At 36.8% G+C, this 18,230-nt stretch overlaps 2 protein-coding genes across 3 annotated transcripts; both read right to left on the minus strand.

The window, feature by feature from the left end:
- Positions 1-153: 153 nt before the first annotated feature.
- LOC113692048 (glutamate receptor 2.2-like) lies at positions 154-4,763 on the minus strand. Of its 2 annotated transcripts, none has more exons than XM_027210386.2 (5): positions 4,271-4,763; positions 2,402-3,735; positions 1,947-2,259; positions 1,405-1,793; positions 154-1,184 (listed from the first exon to the last, which is right to left on the minus strand). In XM_027210386.2, the coding sequence occupies exons 1-5, from the start codon at positions 4,593-4,595 to the stop codon at positions 615-617; spliced, it is 2,931 nt and encodes a 976-aa protein (XP_027066187.1). In that variant the 5' UTR covers positions 4,596-4,763; the 3' UTR covers positions 154-614. The 2 variants fall into 2 exon arrangements, with proteins under 2 accessions (XP_027066187.1, XP_071909054.1); XM_072052953.1 differs by having other exon boundaries at positions 943-1,184; positions 1,632-1,793.
- Positions 4,764-7,279: 2,516 nt separating this feature from the next.
- On the minus strand, positions 7,280-16,887 carry LOC113692178 (diacylglycerol kinase 4). The gene is made up of 12 exons (XM_027210548.2): positions 16,191-16,887; positions 14,782-14,904; positions 14,474-14,611; positions 14,311-14,396; positions 13,677-13,764; positions 12,224-12,299; positions 11,427-11,509; positions 10,349-10,419; positions 9,533-9,610; positions 8,642-8,729; positions 7,850-7,966; positions 7,280-7,716 (listed from the first exon to the last, which is right to left on the minus strand). Exons 1-12 carry the CDS (start codon positions 16,599-16,601, stop codon positions 7,558-7,560), a joined length of 1,518 nt encoding a protein of 505 aa, XP_027066349.1. The 5' UTR covers positions 16,602-16,887; the 3' UTR covers positions 7,280-7,557.
- Positions 16,888-18,230: the final 1,343 nt, after the last annotated feature.

The following is an 18,230-nucleotide window of genomic DNA, read 5'->3' on the forward strand; positions in this document are numbered from 1 at the left end:
AAGGAGTAAAAGAATAGCAATAATTTTTTGCTCGTGAATAAATAAATGTGTGAAAACGAGAAACTGTTTTGAGCCAAATTGCTTCTAAATGGAAGTTGCATCTACGAGAAAATTCCTCATCTTGAATCAAAATAGAACATTGGCCAAGAAAAAAAGACAATTAATTCATCAATAAATATATACGACAAGCTAAAATCAAACATAAACATGACTCCAAGCCATTCCATTTGTTAGCTGAATGACTCCAAGCTACTTATTACACTATTAATTTCATTCCATTATTAGACACAAAGGCAAAATATGTGCCGTATTATGTAACCACGCAATCCCTTTTTTTTTTTTTTTGGTAGCTGCTCAAACCAACTCGACCATGGTTACAGTGCAAGATAAAGTAGCTGTCTACATGTATTGTACCCAAAGCTCTATTTAAAAGGCTAGAGCACAGGCGCAGTTAAAAGGTCTACAGATTAACCAGCATGAATAACTCCCGCTCATGTTTGTCCCGGATCATCTGCATCCCAAAAGCTGGCTGCAAGAACTATTTGCTGAAACCATTGAAGCCTGGGATTCCCTTTTCTATCCTGTCTGAAATATTTACATTCCTATATGCTTATTCAAGAACCAGTTTGTCTAGCTGAAACATCGGTGCTTGTTTGATCAGTTAGCTGAACTTCCTGGATTGAATCACTTTCCACAGTTTCATTAGCTTCACCATCTCTAGCTGGAGTAATTAGATGGCTTTGCCCTGAATCATGATGTATGCCTGGTCCTGACAAATCATTTACATTGAACCGGTCAGACCCTCGAACTTCTTCTTCACTAGATGAATCTCCATTGGGATCAGCATGGACCATTGAGCGAACCCTTGATTTGCCGTTTCTTCTGACTGATAGGAAAGAGAAACATTTGTGGCCATAAGATGTTGCCACTGCGAGTCTTCGACCAACTGGAGTCTCGGAGCAGAACAGTGCAAATATCAATGCTGAGCCTATTATGATAAAAAGCCCTCCAAAGTTGTAAGCAGTTAAACTGGGGCTAGCTTTGTTGATTGCATCATTTTGATTATCAGAAGAGTATTTAAGTCCAAAGTTTTTCTGCTCTATTGCAGTCAGGTTTGTAGCTTCTGTGACTGCAAGGATTGCCCTTGAGAAATGGACTACCAGTGGAGATCCTAATGGGAGTGCCTGGATCAACATTGTTAAATTATAATGTTAAATTACTGCATATCATCAGATGTATTTCAGAAAGAAAAATGATTTGGTGCTGGCAATTTTCACGAACAATAAGAATTAGAAGAAAATTCTCTAGATTTAGAAGTAAATTATTGCCATAATAGATAAATCATCAACATCGAAACGGGAAAATCGACCTAACAGGAAGAGAGAAAACGGTTAGATTACTCACAAAGCCAAATCCATCCGTCCTGTATGTAGGTCCAACTATTTTGTATTTGGAATCATATCGATCAAGAAACAGTTTCATATAAGGGATTTCATCAAAAATGGCATCAATTCCTCCATTTTTGCTGCCTTTAGACATGGCATCATGATATTCATCAATGGTTGAGTATTCTTTGATCCTTGACGAATTAATGTGGAGACGATTTATCAAGAAATTCCTCATAAAGGTACCTGCTTGGCAGCCAACGTTATAATCATCGGACAATCTGAAATCAAACTGGTCTACTGTAAACATTGCTGATAAATTTGCTGTATAGCTCTGCATCAGGATGAAAGCCATGAACAACCATACAGCCAACACGAACCTCGACCACTTGTTGCCAACCATATTCCCTGTTAGCAGCAGAAGGTAAAAGCTATTTCATTTATTTATTTGCAGAAGACATAACACAGAACATAAAATATGTTCTTTGTGTAATAAAGGCATGGAAAATGAAAAGAACAATTTGGGATGTTCACTAGAAAGTGAGAGCTATGGTAACTTACTTTCAGGAAAAGCGAGAGCTGCAATTGGAAACCAAAAGAGCAAGCCAAGTTGCTGTTCATGTGGTCTAAGAGAATCCGAATCCTTCTTTGCTCGGTTCTCTAATATTCGAAGGACTATTCCAATAACAATGCAGCTACTGACGATCGTTAGCCAAAGATCCCAACTAAAAGGCTTTTTGAATACCCACATGTCTTTCTCTTTTTTGGGTTTAACCACCATAACAGTTCCGGATTCAGAGTATGGCAGTGTAAAATCAACATATTTTGTCCGGTCAGCCAAAATCGTTGTGTCACCAACCACCATATCAAAATTCTATTTCATCATCAAAACGAACGAAAAGCTATATCAGAATGATTGTATACTTATTCATCGTTTATATATGTCAATTTACCAAGCATCCCAAAACTGAGTAACAAGTAGAAAGAAAGAGAAGTAGAGGTGAGAAGATACCAACCTTGCCTAGTATGTTTTGAAGAAGTTCGTCATATGTTCCATTACTGAGTCCACTTTCATTTATAAAAGGAATAAATTCATAATCAACACTGAAAGGTAGCTGTTGCAATGCAGAAAGGAATATGTCTATTGAATAACCAGAGACTTTAACCTGCTTTGTCTGAGGATCTGTTGAAATATTGACAAATTCAGTGAAACCATTTTTCTTAGGGATCCCCACTTTTAATCTCCCTGTTGAAGGAATAGACCAACCTTTTGGCTGCTTTACTGAATCTCCAGGCCAGACAATGCTTTTTAATTCCTTTGTGGAAGTTGAATATTTCAGGCTACCTGTTAAAGCTAATTTTCGTGTTATTCCTCCATCCGGTGTCCAGTAACCTATTGCTCTGTCTCCTGTTGCATAAACATTGAATATCTCCAAAGGTGAAGGTTTCAGCTGTCCATCAATTAAGTGGAACTCTCCAGACAAGCCTTCAAATGTTGTATTTTGGAGCTCTCTTAGAAGTCTTGGGCCCAGTTGAGAAATTCTTAGATTAAAAATCTCACTTCCATTCTTGCTGTTGCCTGACTCCAAGAAGCCAAGATTTACGGGTCCAATTTTTTCCACTGCCATCGCTAATGCCCAAATTGTGTCGTATGCCCATAAACCATACACATTTAGCTCTGTCAATGTACTCTCAGGTTTCATCAGAAGCATATTCTTCTTCCACCTGGTTTTGAAATTTTCTAGATTTCTTGATGCTGGTACATAAGGCCTTAGGCCTAAAACACCTTCCATGGAATCAACAGCATCAGAATCGATAGAGTTCATGAAATTTCCTATGCCATCAGTAATGATCCAGGCATACCCTTCACTTGTCATTCCGGCATGTTTGGCAAGAAGAAAAAGCCTAGATCCAAGTTGGGCATCCATATGCACCAGGAAGACCCTAGTCTGCATTCTCTTCAGTCTGTACAGTTCTTTCCGAATGTGATGGTCTGCAGCTGATGTCGAGATTGGGACCACATAAGCTGCTCGAATGTCATCCTTTTGGAATGCATCATATATCCTGGAAAGAAATTGACTGCCATAATCAGAATCTTCATACAAAATGACTGCTTCATGCCATTCAAATCCTCGGCAGAGGGCAGCCAGAGCTTTCGCTTGGTTTGAATCATCTGGTGTTGTCCGAATGTAGCAAGGACTTTGTCTTGAGGAAAGAGATTGAGTTCTAGCACTGAAGGATATAACAGGCACATGAGCTTTTCCTCCTAGTTCCACCACAAATTCATCTTCTGTCAACATTTGTGGGCCCAAAATGCTATGCACTTCTTCATTCTGCATCAATTCAAACACTGCATTCCATTCCAAGAAAACAGTGTTAGTCCTGGTAAATTTTTGTATTTTACATCATTGAGAACTGTTTCAAATAGTACGATTTGTATGCTCCAACGAAAATTCAAGGTTATGTATCAGAGTTCATTTTCTTTCATCCTGGATTATATAGGGGAAGACTTTGACATTTCTTTCCATCAATAAAATCTTTTGGAGGCTTTCAAATCCAAAACTTTGATAGTATTAACATTTCAATCACCAAATTGAACACGTCAAATAAATATGCTTCAAGTTAAGGAGTAATATGTATGTGAAGGAAAGATGAGTTTTAGAGTCATAATCAGAAGAGAAAGAACCTCTATGCATACCATTATGCATCGAGAAGCATTATGGAAACAACAAATGAACACAGACAACTTCAATAAAAAGGTGATACATAACCAATGCTGAGATGGAGGAACAAATATTTGCAACTGCTAAAAATAGGACTTCAATTATGACAATGACGTAGCAGCAAAAATTTCAAAACTAGAAGCAAAAATTTTCCATTATAACCTGCGGATGCTCCATCCAATTCATCATGAGCATATTTCGTGTGAATAACTAATCTCGTTTGATAATCTGAATGCACAGCATAGAAATCCGAGAGCGCCATAGAAATGCATAAATCTGCCATGGCTCCCATGGAAGTATTGTAATCAAGAACTGTTCCAATGTGTACTGAGAAATGAGTTGGCGCTGCAGTTGCATTCTTTCCTTCATCTCCAGCTGCAGCAGTAGCAAACCCTCCATCCCACATCAGAAAAAATATCACGTACTTGAAGGACAGGAAGCGTTTGACAGTAAGCATGTTGAAATTGCAATTTCTCATTAGAGGCATTTTTAACTTTTGGCCCTGTTGTTCAAAGTCTTTTTCTTAGTCTTATAAAGAATTAATGATGGTGTATTTAATAGCCAATCTAAGGTTCCATCAGACAATTTTGGGATGATATATATAGATTGAACTTCTCCTCTTCCTTGAGGCAGAAGAGTACTCAAACCACATGGCAGCCCTGAATTCGATTCTGAGAGCTGTGGTAAGGGAGTACGAGTCTTTTTCTGCCCTCCTTCCTACACCCAATCCCCCCGGCGGGGCCCCTTTTCTCCCTCTCTACAAGTTGACTGGGAGAAGTTTGACGAATTCAATCTTCAGTATGGACTATGGAGCCCGTAGCAATTAGAATGGTACAGTGCGAATGCACTTGGAAATAGGAATGGGATCTCATGGAGCTTGAAGTTTCTTGGAAAGTAGGCGGAGTAAGGTTTGGACCAGGGAATTAACACAATCATTTCTGAAACTGGCATTAGACAATTCATGCTGTTCTACAAAGAGAATTTGGAGTAAATTTTACTGGGCATTTTGATCATGTCTCCTTTAGGAATATTTCAATTATAGTCTAGTCAAATGAAGAGTGTGTTTGGATAGCCAATTATTTGGCCAAATATATTTGCTGACATCACCATTACAATTTCCAATACACCTTTTTATCTTCCCAATTAGCTTTTTATCTCACATACATCACATCACAAAAAATGCTACAGTAAAAATATTTCAAATAACTTACAATCCAAACACACTCGAAATTTCCGGCAGCAGGTAGAACACATTCTAGAAAATAATATGGCTCAAAATTCAAGAAATTAGTTTGACTCCAAAATTTAGCCTAGAAAGCGTGGCATGCAATAGATACAACACTTCAGGGACGCGGACACTTGTGTTTGGAATGCACGTTATTTACACCTTATTTAACATACACTGACTAACTTGCACCATCAACACATTTTTCAATCACTTTTTTATCTCGCATACATCGCATCAAAAAAAAAGTGTTACAGTATTTTTTTCACAAAATTATCTCAAATAATTTACTATCCAAACACACAACCAGGACCTGCCTTCTTGGTGGCACACTTGTTTCGTGCTAACCTATTATGTCATCCAGGTCGCGGTCGCAATGCATTGATAATTAGTCATCCTTTTATTTTATATTCAAGCAAAGTTACAATTAATGAGCCAAAGATTCCACGAAATTTGATCCGGCAACTCCAAATTCTATGCATCAGTAACATCAACAAACTAATTTGTTCTTGATGCTAACATCAACTACTCCCTTGTCACAGTTGCATTGGTGTTGTGAAATGGGCAGTCAAAACATATACATGGATGGGCTGGTTGATTTGATGAGAAATTTCCACAGATGTTACCCCATCATTAATTGTCACGTACGTAACTACAAAATGATCCTTCCTCTCCTCTCTAGCTCATGCATTCGTGGTTGAGATTCAAAAAGTACATATTTTTGCATTCGTAGATAGGACAAAGAATTTCTTTCCCATCCAGATCCACAAGATGTTTTAAACGTCTTGATCTTCAGGCCATCATCTACAGAAAGCCTTTCAACATCGTTGGAGTTTGGAGTGCCCAGGCTGTCTTTAAGAATTAAGAATTGAATGTAATGCTTCTGACTGCCAATGGAGATTGGCCACACTTTAGCAGCTTGATGCCATGGAGCTTCATTTTCTTTGATGAATTTCAGTGAAGAGATTATTTGAGACGATGTATGTTGTAGATCTTTTTGTGATAGGATGGATGTGAAATTTAAAAAAAAAAAAAAAAAGTAATTGAGAAACGTGTTTGTTTATAATTAAAAAGAGGTGCAAATCCAAACAAACCAAATTTGTACCTTGGATTGCGTAAAGTAGATGAATAGGACTACATCTACATGATGGAACTAACTATGGTATGAGCCTCCCTAACTCGAACCGGTCTAGACACGATCCAAAAGTAAGGATAAGTCAGAAGTCTTGATGCAACTGGCTATCCATGATCCAATGGCAAGAAAGAAACAAAAGAGTATTTTTTGTCATTTATATCTCCAAAGATTCCAAACCGCGTATATACCCCACGTCCCCACCTACGGATGGGTTGCTTCAATTCAATATTTACTTACCTAAAGCGTGTGTTATAAATCAGCTAGACTCAAACTCAAATATTCGATTCTGAGATATTTTAAATCTATCTATCTACTCATATGTTTTTATGCGGTCATCAAAAGCAGCTAAAATCCTTCATAAAAGTCTCTGTAGAAGCTGCATTTTGCATTCAACTTTTTCGGTCATTTCTTGTAGAACACATCCTCACAGTCTATGTTCTAGAATCTGCAAAAAAAAAAAAAAAAAAAAAAAAAAAAATGGCGTACCACATTAATTCTCACCTTTGCACGGAACTGAAAAAAAGCTCCGTTCTCTCGAGAATTTCTCTACTCACGATATTATTTTTCCTATAATCACGTTATTATTGTTTTCTCGAGAATTCACGTTATTATTTTTCTGTGCGTGTTGCAGAATTGATTACAATAAAAGAATGGACATATGTTTCTTATAAAAGAAAAAGCCTACCAGCCACAAAAAAAATCAGCACACATGATGGTAAATTTAATCGATCCCTTCCCATACAACCAAACTGTACAAGTTAGACAAGAGTATGAAAACTCATCGTACCAATAGCCTCTGAGAAATACTAAATTTATGAAGTAAAGCAAGAACTTTGCAATTCTTTGATGAAATTATATAATATTACAAAGTCTAATGCAAATGTGAAACTGTTGCAGACAAACAAGCGTGCAACGGGGACTTTAGTTACAAGGGTTGAAAACTGCGGTGTTTGTACACAAATAGCCAAGGCAGTAAACTTTATAACATTAGGTTCAAAAAAAAAAAAAAGATTTACAATAATCACAGAGGCAGACAAGCTCTCGCAATGTCATTCATAGTTGTCCAGAAAACCAGAGGAGCTGTTGAATTTAGTCTCCATGAACCATAACTGACTGAAAAGGTACCCTCTTCATTTCAACAAATGTCGAAAAATCTTTGTTTATTGGCTGCTTCCATGGCTCACCATCCATCTGCATGAAAGCTTCTTTCCATTCTCCCCCTCTGAGCTCAAAACGAATAGCTGAAGCCTGGGAAAGCCATTAGAACTCAAGACTTAGTCGACCGTCAAAGCAAACATTAACTCCAACCAGCAAAACCTAATTAAAGTGCGGATGTCACGACCATATTATTTTATTTGTGCTGACACTCTGCTTGCAGTACCTGTGCAATGTGTTTGGCAGAGATCACTTCAGCCATAACCATTGAAGCATGCCATCCATGCTTCAGACCAAAAATTTCTAGCAAACCATCATCAGCATGCGCTTCAACGAAGCCTTTCTGAAAAGTAACAATTGAGGAGAAGGAGACCATATCAACATGCAATAACATGCGTTCTTTGAGAACTATCTACGAAAGCTTCAAGTCAAACAGTGTGTGTGTGTGTGTATTTCAGGTGAACTTATGATTTAGAAGCAAGAAAAAGGCAATGCAGAAGCAGCAATTCAATAGTCGAAAACAGGGAAAATATATGCAAATATCTGCAATCTACAGCAACTGTATATAACCATTTTAAAATGTGTTAAGAGAAAAGGTGAAAGTAGAAATAATTACACAATGGTATATGTTGCGCTTCAGGAAATAGGAAGAAACAACAGTTTTGCAAGTTCTACTTAATACTCTTAATCTGGATTTTAATTACAATTATAGTCACTAATGTTAAAGAGCTCACAAAATAATAAATAGATCAAACGACTACAACATGTCAACAATTAAAATAGAAGTCCAGAATGGTCAACCGACCAGGTTACCACCATTTATGGTGATAGATGACCTACAAGGGTACCATTAGCCCATTACAGTGCAATCGATATAATGTTTATTTGCATCAAAAAAAAAATACTCAATTATAAGAGAACCATTTAGTCTTGCCAACCTTCAAATCTTTTCTGCAAGAGAGATGGTGAGAGGCACATTACCGTTCTATTCTAAGCCTTGGGTTGGAACGACATTTACCTTTTCCAAATAGTCTGGCTTCAAATTTCCCCATGGGTTTCTTCCACTTCCATAACTAGGAAGATTTAGAGCAACTACAGATCTAACACTGCAACAAGAAATCATTGTGAAGCTGAGCATATGCAAACAACAGCCACAAACTTCAGTTATCAGTTGAAAATTGTGCTACATGAAGGTTAATAAAGATAAGCCACAATAAGAAATAACCGAATTGGCAAGGATGTGAAGTCAAAATTGGGGGCAACAGGCTCGCAATCCAAACCGACCCTACTACAAATAGTGTCCGCTAAAAGAATCATCTAGATGAAATGGCTTCTTCACACTGCCAGAATCCTTTGATTTGCTTACTTATCACTCGAGATCATATACAAAATTTGCATGAGAAACTTATATCCCAGAAATCTGTTGGCTATCTTTGTGGATGTCACTTGCTTTGGAACAGCTTGTTGCAAGTAGCCGGGCTTAGTGGGGCATAAAAATCTTTAGAATATTTATAACCAATGCATGTTGAATTTTTATACCCAATCATCATGTAGGCATAAGTCAAGATGGTTAATCACTCATGTAATTTCATTGAAGTCATTACTCATCAATACTAGTTAGATTAACTTGCCTTGTATATTCAAAGAGATCACTGTACTTCAACGAATCCTTAAGAAAAAAAATAAAGATAATTCTATATTCTGTATCTATGCATCTTTTTGTGTTAATGACTCGGGTACTTTTATTGACAGATTTCTTATCAACACTAACCATTAAATTTGAGTTCTGCAACATCTACAACATAATCTTAGACATGCTAAATGCAATTACATATCAGAGCATGAACAACAAACTGAGTTGTCAGAAACAACCATTAAAATCACCAAATATTTATATAGTAAAACAAACCTAGCTGGAATAGGGATTTGCTCCCAGTCTGAACAATTGACCTTCTTTATGTGTATCCTCAAAATGTTCTTCAGTCCCCTAAATCGAAAAATGAATGGCAAATATCTAGTTAATTAACCAAGACAAACATACCCTATATGACTAAACAGCCAAGCTATAAATAGCCTCAAAATACTTGTACAATAAGTAAAGCAACAATAGTATCAGATATCATTATTACAGCTATTATACTTCCCAATTCTGGATATGTCAAATATTGATTCTCAGAAGAAAATACAGGAAAAACTAACACAAGGAGTACACAGGAAACTATGGTTCAACCAGTTAAGCTGCAGGTTTTACAGAGCATTGTGCTATGCTGACATGAAATTGTGTATGAAAGATATGGAAAACCAAACAAGCAGAACTGCAAACACATGAAACTCAATAATAGTAAAAGACCTACTACTGCAAATATGGCAGATATAGTATCAACATACAAAAGCTACGTCAGTTAACAACCAAAAAGCCCTTGTTGAGGATGCTTCTTTCTCACAGCAGAAAGGGGAAGCTACTTTTAGCATTTGTTAACAATGCATCCAAAGAATAACCGAAGAAAAACTCCCCCCTCATCTCTTCCAAATTTCAAGTAGAATATAAGATGCATTAGCATAATATGAAAATATTGACATACATTGTATAAATTCAGAAGAGAGTAGATAGCAAAAGATGACTTTAATGCACCACTCCATAAAACTTTCAGACTAGAATTACATGTGAACATAAAAGACAAGCAGACAAAACAAAATGGCAAATCAGAGGAAATTACATCCTGACCTCAAACTTGGATCACTGCTGCAGGGTGTGAAGAACCATCCTTGCTTGCAACTATATCCTGAGTAAATTAACTGCAGCCGAAGAGGTAAGCAAAGACTATTAGTATTTGAACATGCTAAATTTAATAAATATAATTTCAGCATCAATTATAATGAAGCTTCAATTACTATGTCACCTAATAACTTTTATTTTCATGAATCAAGATCAATAATGCTAAAAGAAGCCTACAAAATTTTTAGTGCCATCTATATTCAAATAGATATCACAAAAAATTTAATACCGTTTTGGAATTAATACTTCATAGCTGAGTTTATTGACTAAACTTTTTTGTTTTTGGACATTTATATATTCTGAAGGAAACTGAAGGACTGCAACTCACAATTAGATGGAAAAATTAATAGGTTTATATATTTACATAAAGCACATATGTATATGTGTAAGCTATAAAACCACCAGAGACAATAATATATGAAATGAATAGTGGATAGACCCACTGAAACCAGAAACATTCCAGTGACAAATTCTCAGAATTTGATGTATTATCTCATATAAGCTGAAGCAACTGAAAAGCCCCATTACCATATGGAGCTAAAATTGAAGAAGAATCTTAGCGGGAAAGTTTAACATGCATATATTCCCAAAATGATCAAAAACATAAATTTACTAGCCATTCATTTCACCAGAAAAGAAAATAACTTGACAAACAGTCATGAAACTATAGAGGATGAATTAGAACAGAATTTACAACTGATTTCCTTCAAATAGTTAATAGCAACTGTGATGTATCATTGGATGATGCCAGTTTATTTAAATGAAGATACATGGGCAATTGATCCTATTTAAAGGCAGAAAAGGTAGCCAAAACATGACTGATATCAGAAAGACAAACAATGGGGCTCTTGAGCATTCTTAAGAATAGACTCCGATTACCTGTTGACAACAACTTCAGAAAGTAATTGATAGGCTGGAAAAATAACTCAAAAATTTTGTAACTGAAGCCAGAAAAGTTAAGTTTTACATACATTATCCTAATTATGGAATTGAACCTTTTAACTAAACATAGAAGGGTGCCACTAACCTTGTTAGAGAGAGGACCTTGAGCAAGATAAGGCTTTTCATTGCGTAAATGGTGGAAGCCATAGGCAACCTGGGCATCCATCCCTGTAGTCAAACTGAAAAAGTGAATAATTTTACCATGACCATCTGTTTTTTCCATAAAAAAGACACAGATGCAAAAATATATCACAATCATCATCATCATCATAGCAATGAAAGCAATGGAGAAACTTTAACGTCATTAATTTCAAAATAGTTCCTGTTTTTCTTTTTTTCTCTCTCTCTTTTGTTTCCAATTCGTATTTCCTCAGCTCTTCAAAAGGTGTCAGACTTAGAATGCCAGGAAAATAGTAGATCTTTTGAAAGCAACATTCGTTTGAAGGAAAAGAAATACAGAAAACAAAAAAGGAAGATGGCTTAAGGTATAGGAATGTTCTATGGCTGTTTATTAGCAAATTAAAGATTTGGGCTTACTAGGTTGAGGATATATTCAGTAACAACTGTAACATCAGGAAAAAGCAAATTAGCTTCAAGAAAATCAACTTAGTAAAACAACAATAGTCTAATTTTTTTGGCCTATTGAGGCTTGCCTCTAGTTTATCTTAGAGACAGCTACAAGCTTCACCTTGTTAGAGAATATGACAGAAGAAGACGACATACAAGGAAACCACAGTACAAAGTGGATTGTAAGATACAAGAGATCCATCGTACAATATGATAACTGATGAAGTCGTCAGAAAATTAATCAGAAGATCAAACACTCAGTAGAATAAAATCACATGCAAATTTGTAATCTTTCTTCAGATTAAACAAGGATACCTATGCTAAAGTAATTATAGAAGACCCCTTGATAGCAAGACATCCTCTCCGGCAGCTCCCCTTCAACCTCCAATCCCTTCACAACACAGAGTAAGGTTGAATCACGAAGAAAAAAGAATGCAGGCAATAATTCAAACAGAGCTAATTTGGACTAACAACTCAAAGAAACAGGAAGGGAGACAATAGAACACTTAGCAAATTCAAGTTTAACTGAAACCAGATAAAACCAAAAAAATGAAAATACAGAAAATGATCTTCACCATACACTTATGCATATCCATACTTCTGTACATGAACATCATATCTATAGACACAAATATACTCAGATGTCCACCTATGCACATGTATGTCACTGATAAACAGCTTGGTTCCCAAAAATCCACCCTTACAAATTCCACTTCCCACCCAAGTGGACCCAAGACAGCGAGGGGTAGAGAGAGAGAGAAGATGAAGAACGAAACGGCAAGAAGGAGAGCATAAAAATGCATTTATATAGTGGACAGATACATCTGCATTGAAAAACCTTACTAAAGAGTGCCGATTTACACTGTCATGTTATCGCCAAAGGAAGTGCACGAGGAAAAGAATTCAAAAGAAAAACCAAAAGCAATCAAACAGTGAACTTTTTCTCCCTGAAAATGGGGCATCATAATTGTGATAACTAGGTACAAGGAAAACAAATCAGGACCCCAAAAGTCTTGGATGTATTATAAAAACCCAATACTTGGCTTAGAACTCTTCTACTTAAATGAGTAAATAGGAAGACACTATCAAGTGCCTAAGTTTCTTTTCAAAAAGACTGGAAAGTTTCAAATCTCTAAGGTCCAGACCTGCATTTCATACAAAACTTCCCTCAATGGGACCGGTAAATAATCTTCTCACCTTTGAGCATACTTTCCAATATATACTTGAGCGTCATGAGTTGAGTCATAAAGAAGCAGATGAAAATGACAGGACAATTCTGTTCCTTTTGCCAATGGCAGGGATCTGCATCGTGATAGTCAAAACTGTGCCCATCTACCTTTCTTAGTAAGGTACAAAAGTATACAAGTATATCAATATTGTCTCCAAATTACTTAAGTTCCTGAACCTGTGGAAAAGCTGAAGGCCTTGTGCAAAAGTTTAAGCTTAAACCTCCGGACAATATTATTAACATGACAACACGTGGATTTCGATTTATGGACTCAGGATTAAAAGAGGCAATCACTATCTACTCGACATGATATTCAGCAGATCTAACACTTGCTATCAACTATATTATAACATCCCATAAAACATTTCTCATCCTACTCTTTCTAATCTTAACACTAACATGAAAGGATTAATGAACTCCTACACATCTAAGTGCAACAGCATCATGACAATTTGCAGCCAGGGAAATGGGTTAAACTACACCGGCAAAAAAAGCAAACAATCAACACTAACATATTTCTAGTGCAATTTTTTTAACCACCTCGTCAAGAGCTATCTCTTCACACTGCTTCAAAGAATAAGGAGTCTCCAATGCTTCACCAGCAGGCATTGATAGAACAAGATTCCAACTGCATATGAAAGTACATTCAGAAAACGTCTAGGAAGAGCATATTTAACGAGGTATTTTGACTGAAAAAGAAAGGATGGTTACAGAAAATGCATAGACCCATAAACAGAAGCTTCTCAATTCCATTATGAGTCATAAGCATCTATATAAACCATTAAAGCAGAAAAAGGAAACCAAAAAAGATGCCGCTAGGTTACTTTTGAAACTGTTTTCTACTTGTCAAAATGACGATGCAATCAGCAATCAGATCCATCAATAGTTTTACGATCCATTTGTAGTTTTGCTAGTTAAACATATAATAAGTACAAGAGACCTCTATTGACAATATTTCAAACATGGCTGCAGAGATACAACCCTTGCACCCCCTCCCCCACTCCAAACAGAAAATGGAAGAAAACATTTTAAAGTAACCTAAGGCTCTAACATATCTAATTGGGCTGTTAAATTTCAATAAAATAAAGTTCAAACATGTAAAAAGTTGTTGTGAGAGAAGCAGCAGAATCAGAAGACAGAATATACTAGGGGGCAAAGTAATCACAATACTAACCTATCAAGCCGGCATGTTGGACCATTTGGAACGCTATCAAGTGTTCGTTTGATGGCTGATTTCCAGTTAAAAGGAAATGAACCACCCTGGAACAGTTTAAGAGAAAACTCAGGAATGACAGAGAAGAGAAACCCTGGAAAGTAGATGCAGATGAAAGGCTTACCCAACCAAAACTCCTTGATAGATCATTTCCTGTACCGAGTGGAATAATTGCTGTAGCTGGAACTGGATTGCGGCCCTGTTTATGCAGCTTCCCTAGACATCCAAGCACCCATCCTACAGTTCCATCACCACCTGCAACCTGTCAAATTAGCCTACCAACTTAATCTCCTGAAACTGAGATATTCAAAATCTTAGGACAATAGAATACGCGGCATTCTAGCTGACAAATTTGAGAAAAATTTCAATGCTTAAACAATATATTCAAAGTTCATATAAAGAAAAACTTTCAGTTTGAAAAAGCATCCATACCACCACCCTAAGCTTCTCTCGGACCTCATTAGCACAGCTGTCGCCAAGAGTAGAGAACTTCTCCAGGCAACCCAATCCGTACTGAACAAATTCATGTGGCTTCACACGGGATAGGTCATAAACCTGGCAGCATTTCAGAGAAAGGAAGCAAATTTATACCAAAGAATAATCACAATCGAGGAGAGGACACAGCAACATAAGGGGATAGCAAACAAAACCTATCTGGTTAATGTTCAAGCTGTAAAGTTTTGGGTTCCAGCTCGAGATGAGTTTAATGTTGTTGACAAAAACTTCATGGGAAATGGGAAGGCCACTTTGCAAAGCAAACCATAATTTCAAATTATCTCCCGTGGCAGAGAAAATATTGATGATGCTCAGTGAATGGCATGTTCTAAATTGAGAAATACCAAATTTCAAGAAAAACAGTTGGTACACCAGACCTTTTGCTTTCCTAGAAGTCAAACTAAATTTTTGATATTTAAATCTCCAAAAATGAGCGAAAGTAGATAGATTTCACTAAAGTTCATGAATCTATCCAGGAAATCAATCGAAGATAATAAAAAAGAAAAAGTCTTAAAGGTTTTTTTTTTTTCAAATATAGTCTACTAATTCAAAGTACATGATAAATTACGATGTTTATTCTTAAAAAAAAAAAAAGAAAAAAAAAGAGAGAGAGCTTATATGCTCCTGGCGCAAATTTAACGCTTTTCACTGAAGATTGAAAAATGCATTGCTTATTCCTGATCCTACAACGGGTGGTTAGATACTCTCAGTCCCATGCTCTAATCCTGCTTCCTCCTTCATCCTAAACAATTTTTTTCTGAAAAACAAAAACACCTTTTGCCTGATACTTACCACCAACTAGATATAGCAAAAATTCCATGACAAAACCTTAAATCTCGATTTCAATAAAATTCCACATCTAAGTACAAACCCACTACCAAACCACATTCCACCTACAAACCGAACTGTCCTAAACCAACCTCCTTCCCAAGAATAAGGCACAGAAAAAAATGTAAAAGTAAAAAAAACAAAACAAAACAAAACCCGAAATCACTAGTACACTAGGACCAGCATAAATCATTCTGATAACTAATAAATTCAAAAATAAATCTTTTTGAACATTACTACTTCAGCAGGTGCACACGGCTGGCTTCCCAGGTAGTAAAGAGAACTAAATGAGAAGACAAAGCAGTCTCCGTGTACCAAACCAGCTAGTGGACCCCACACAGTACGTGATTACGTAAAAAATACACAAAACCAATCATACATAAACGTATGCAAATGCCAAAAAGGAACAACCAAAAATCGGGAAAAAAAAAAGAAATACAAAAATAAATTTAAAAAAATTGAAAACAAATGAAGGAGGAGGAGGAGGAGAAAAAGTCAAAGACGGAGCGACCTCTGACCTGTTCTTCACCCATGAGACACTGCAACCGGTCTTTAAGCTCCGGCCCATGTCGCCCACCGCTTTTGGAATTAATAAAAACAATAAGTGGGCCCTCCGGCGGGGTCGAAGCCTCGGCCCCGGCAGCATGCGCGGCGTCGAAAAGAACCTTGGCGGCGGGGGCATTAACATCTTTAGCCAAGATGGATTCTTTCATGGCTATCCGTAGATATTCCGGAATAGTGATCTTCTTCCGTAGCTCCTCTTTTGGGATCCGGATACCCGCCAGAGTGCATCCTTTCAAGGACTCGATGACCGACGACCTCCCCGACGACGTGGCGGCACCGGCGAGAGGTTGCCGGGATGTTGCTGACGATGAGTTGGTGGTATCTCGCGCCGAGGATGCTGCTGCTTTCGTCCTCGGTGAGTCCATTTGGTAAGGGGTGGAGCAGAATTACGGTTCCGCCCTTGCTTAATTTTGTGGGAATGGGAATACGGGGGGTATGCGGAGAAGTTTGATGTTAGATATTGGAATGAACAAGTTCGGATTCTACATATAGAAGTCAAGTATCTACTGTATTCACAGAGACGAATTCTACGTATCTCTGTATATCTGTACGTCTATTACTAGTATAATATAAGTTAAGAGAAGAGAAAGAGAAGAGGAGAGGCAGAAGAGGGAGATGGATAGGGGAAGAAGAAGGCTGGGAAAAATGGTCGGACTTTTGAATTATGGTTTTGTTTGTTTTTAGTGGAGATTTGCTGGATTAGATTGACCTCGTGGACACAGTTATCTACGGAAATGACACCATTCTGTTTCTAATTAACAGTGTACTAAAAAACTTCTTTCAGTTCTGGTTTTTTAACTGCTTTTGCTTCCAACCGTCATCCTTGCGGAGTGGACGCGGTAAATTCAGGCGTCATTTGCTCGTAATGTGGAGCACAGCTCGTTGGATTCTGTGATGTGGGTAAAGCATGCAAAGATTCTACTTAAGTTTGGTGGCAAAAAGAAAATGATGAAGAGGAGATGTTTTTCGGGTATATATGGGATGGTACGATTGTGAATTAATACGTGTTTTTACAAAATCACGTGCACTATTTCGGGTTTGGGATTTTTTCTTGTGTTATTTGGCATGCAAGTGTACAACGTTGTCTAATCAGTGACTGATTAATTCATTCGCGTCCATCAATGTATCATATTTCACATATTTATGAGTGCATTATATATTATTTGATTTTGCATCAAATACTGTACTGATAAATACAATAACTAGACGATATTGAACAGAACATAATAATTTGCATTTTCTTCAAGTCTGTTTTCTTTCTTCCCCACCTGCCACATTTTGGGCTATTTGCCTTCCACATATTCCTTTTGTGTCTACGGTAGAAAAAGTAGCGTAACTAGCTAGGGTATAATCAAGTTGAAGGCCAAGAAATCTAGTTTGAAAATTTTCGCTTCATTATGTAGTATATGGACTATACAGATTAGGATGAAGTTTCTACTATACGTGGCTGTCTGCAAAGGTTTTATTCGATAGAGTTTTTATTCCCATCGACTCCCCTTTCCCTAAATTATGATAGATTAGAGGTTATAAGAATGTTACCGCGTTACGATAAAAAAATATATATATAATATATGCACTAACAGGAGATCTCTCAATTTTGCTCTTTTTATGTAAACTTAGGACAAACTTTTGTGAGCTCCAAACCCTAAACTTTATAGCTAGCATCATATTTTTTTAGCACATAAGGTCACCACAAGGATGAAACATGACCACATGGGAACGTGGATCGTTTCCTGTTGGAGCATGATTAATTTGACATGGATTATTTTATTGGTTGTGTAGTTACAAATTATTATCTGGCTTTTAATTTGAAATGATAAGGTGTTTGTACATAGTTGTTACAATCTTGTGCCAAACCAGGATTCGCCCAGTAAGGAAAAGAATCACGGTACATTTTAATAAATTAATGTTATTTCATCTTTCCTATTATTATTTTGTTTTTATAAAACAAAAGTCAATATTATTATTAATAAACTAATTGAAAATCGTCCAAC

The sequence above is a fragment of the Coffea arabica genome, chromosome 6c (genome assembly GCF_036785885.1).
Source record: "Coffea arabica cultivar ET-39 chromosome 6c, Coffea Arabica ET-39 HiFi, whole genome shotgun sequence".
In the NCBI taxonomy this organism is placed as follows: Eukaryota; Viridiplantae; Streptophyta; class Magnoliopsida; order Gentianales; family Rubiaceae; genus Coffea; species Coffea arabica.

What these genes read in the sequence shown, in the direction of transcription:
- LOC113692178 (XM_027210548.2), bottom strand. Translation starts at nt 16,601, where the DNA reads ATGGACTCACCGAGGACGAAAGCAGCAGCATCCTCGGCGCGAGATACC. An exon ending in AAGAGATAGCTCTTGACGAG is followed by an intron (nt 12,300 to 13,676) that starts GTGGTTAAAAAA and finishes TGTGTTGTGAAG; the next exon opens with GGATTGGAGGTTGAAGGGGA. An exon ending in AGCAGTGATCCAAGTTTGAG is followed by an intron (nt 9,611 to 10,348) that starts GTCAGGATGTAA and finishes TTTTCGATTTAG; the next exon opens with GGGACTGAAGAACATTTTGA.
- LOC113692048 (XM_027210386.2), bottom strand. Translation starts at nt 4,595, where the DNA reads ATGCCTCTAATGAGAAATTGCAATTTCAACATGCTTACTGTCAAACGC. An exon ending in ATTGGATGGAGCATCCGCAG is followed by an intron (nt 3,736 to 4,270) that starts GTTATAATGGAA and finishes AATGGAATGCAG; the next exon opens with TGTTTGAATTGATGCAGAAT. An exon ending in GGACGGATGGATTTGGCTTT is followed by an intron (nt 1,185 to 1,404) that starts GTGAGTAATCTA and finishes ATGTTGATCCAG; the next exon opens with GCACTCCCATTAGGATCTCC.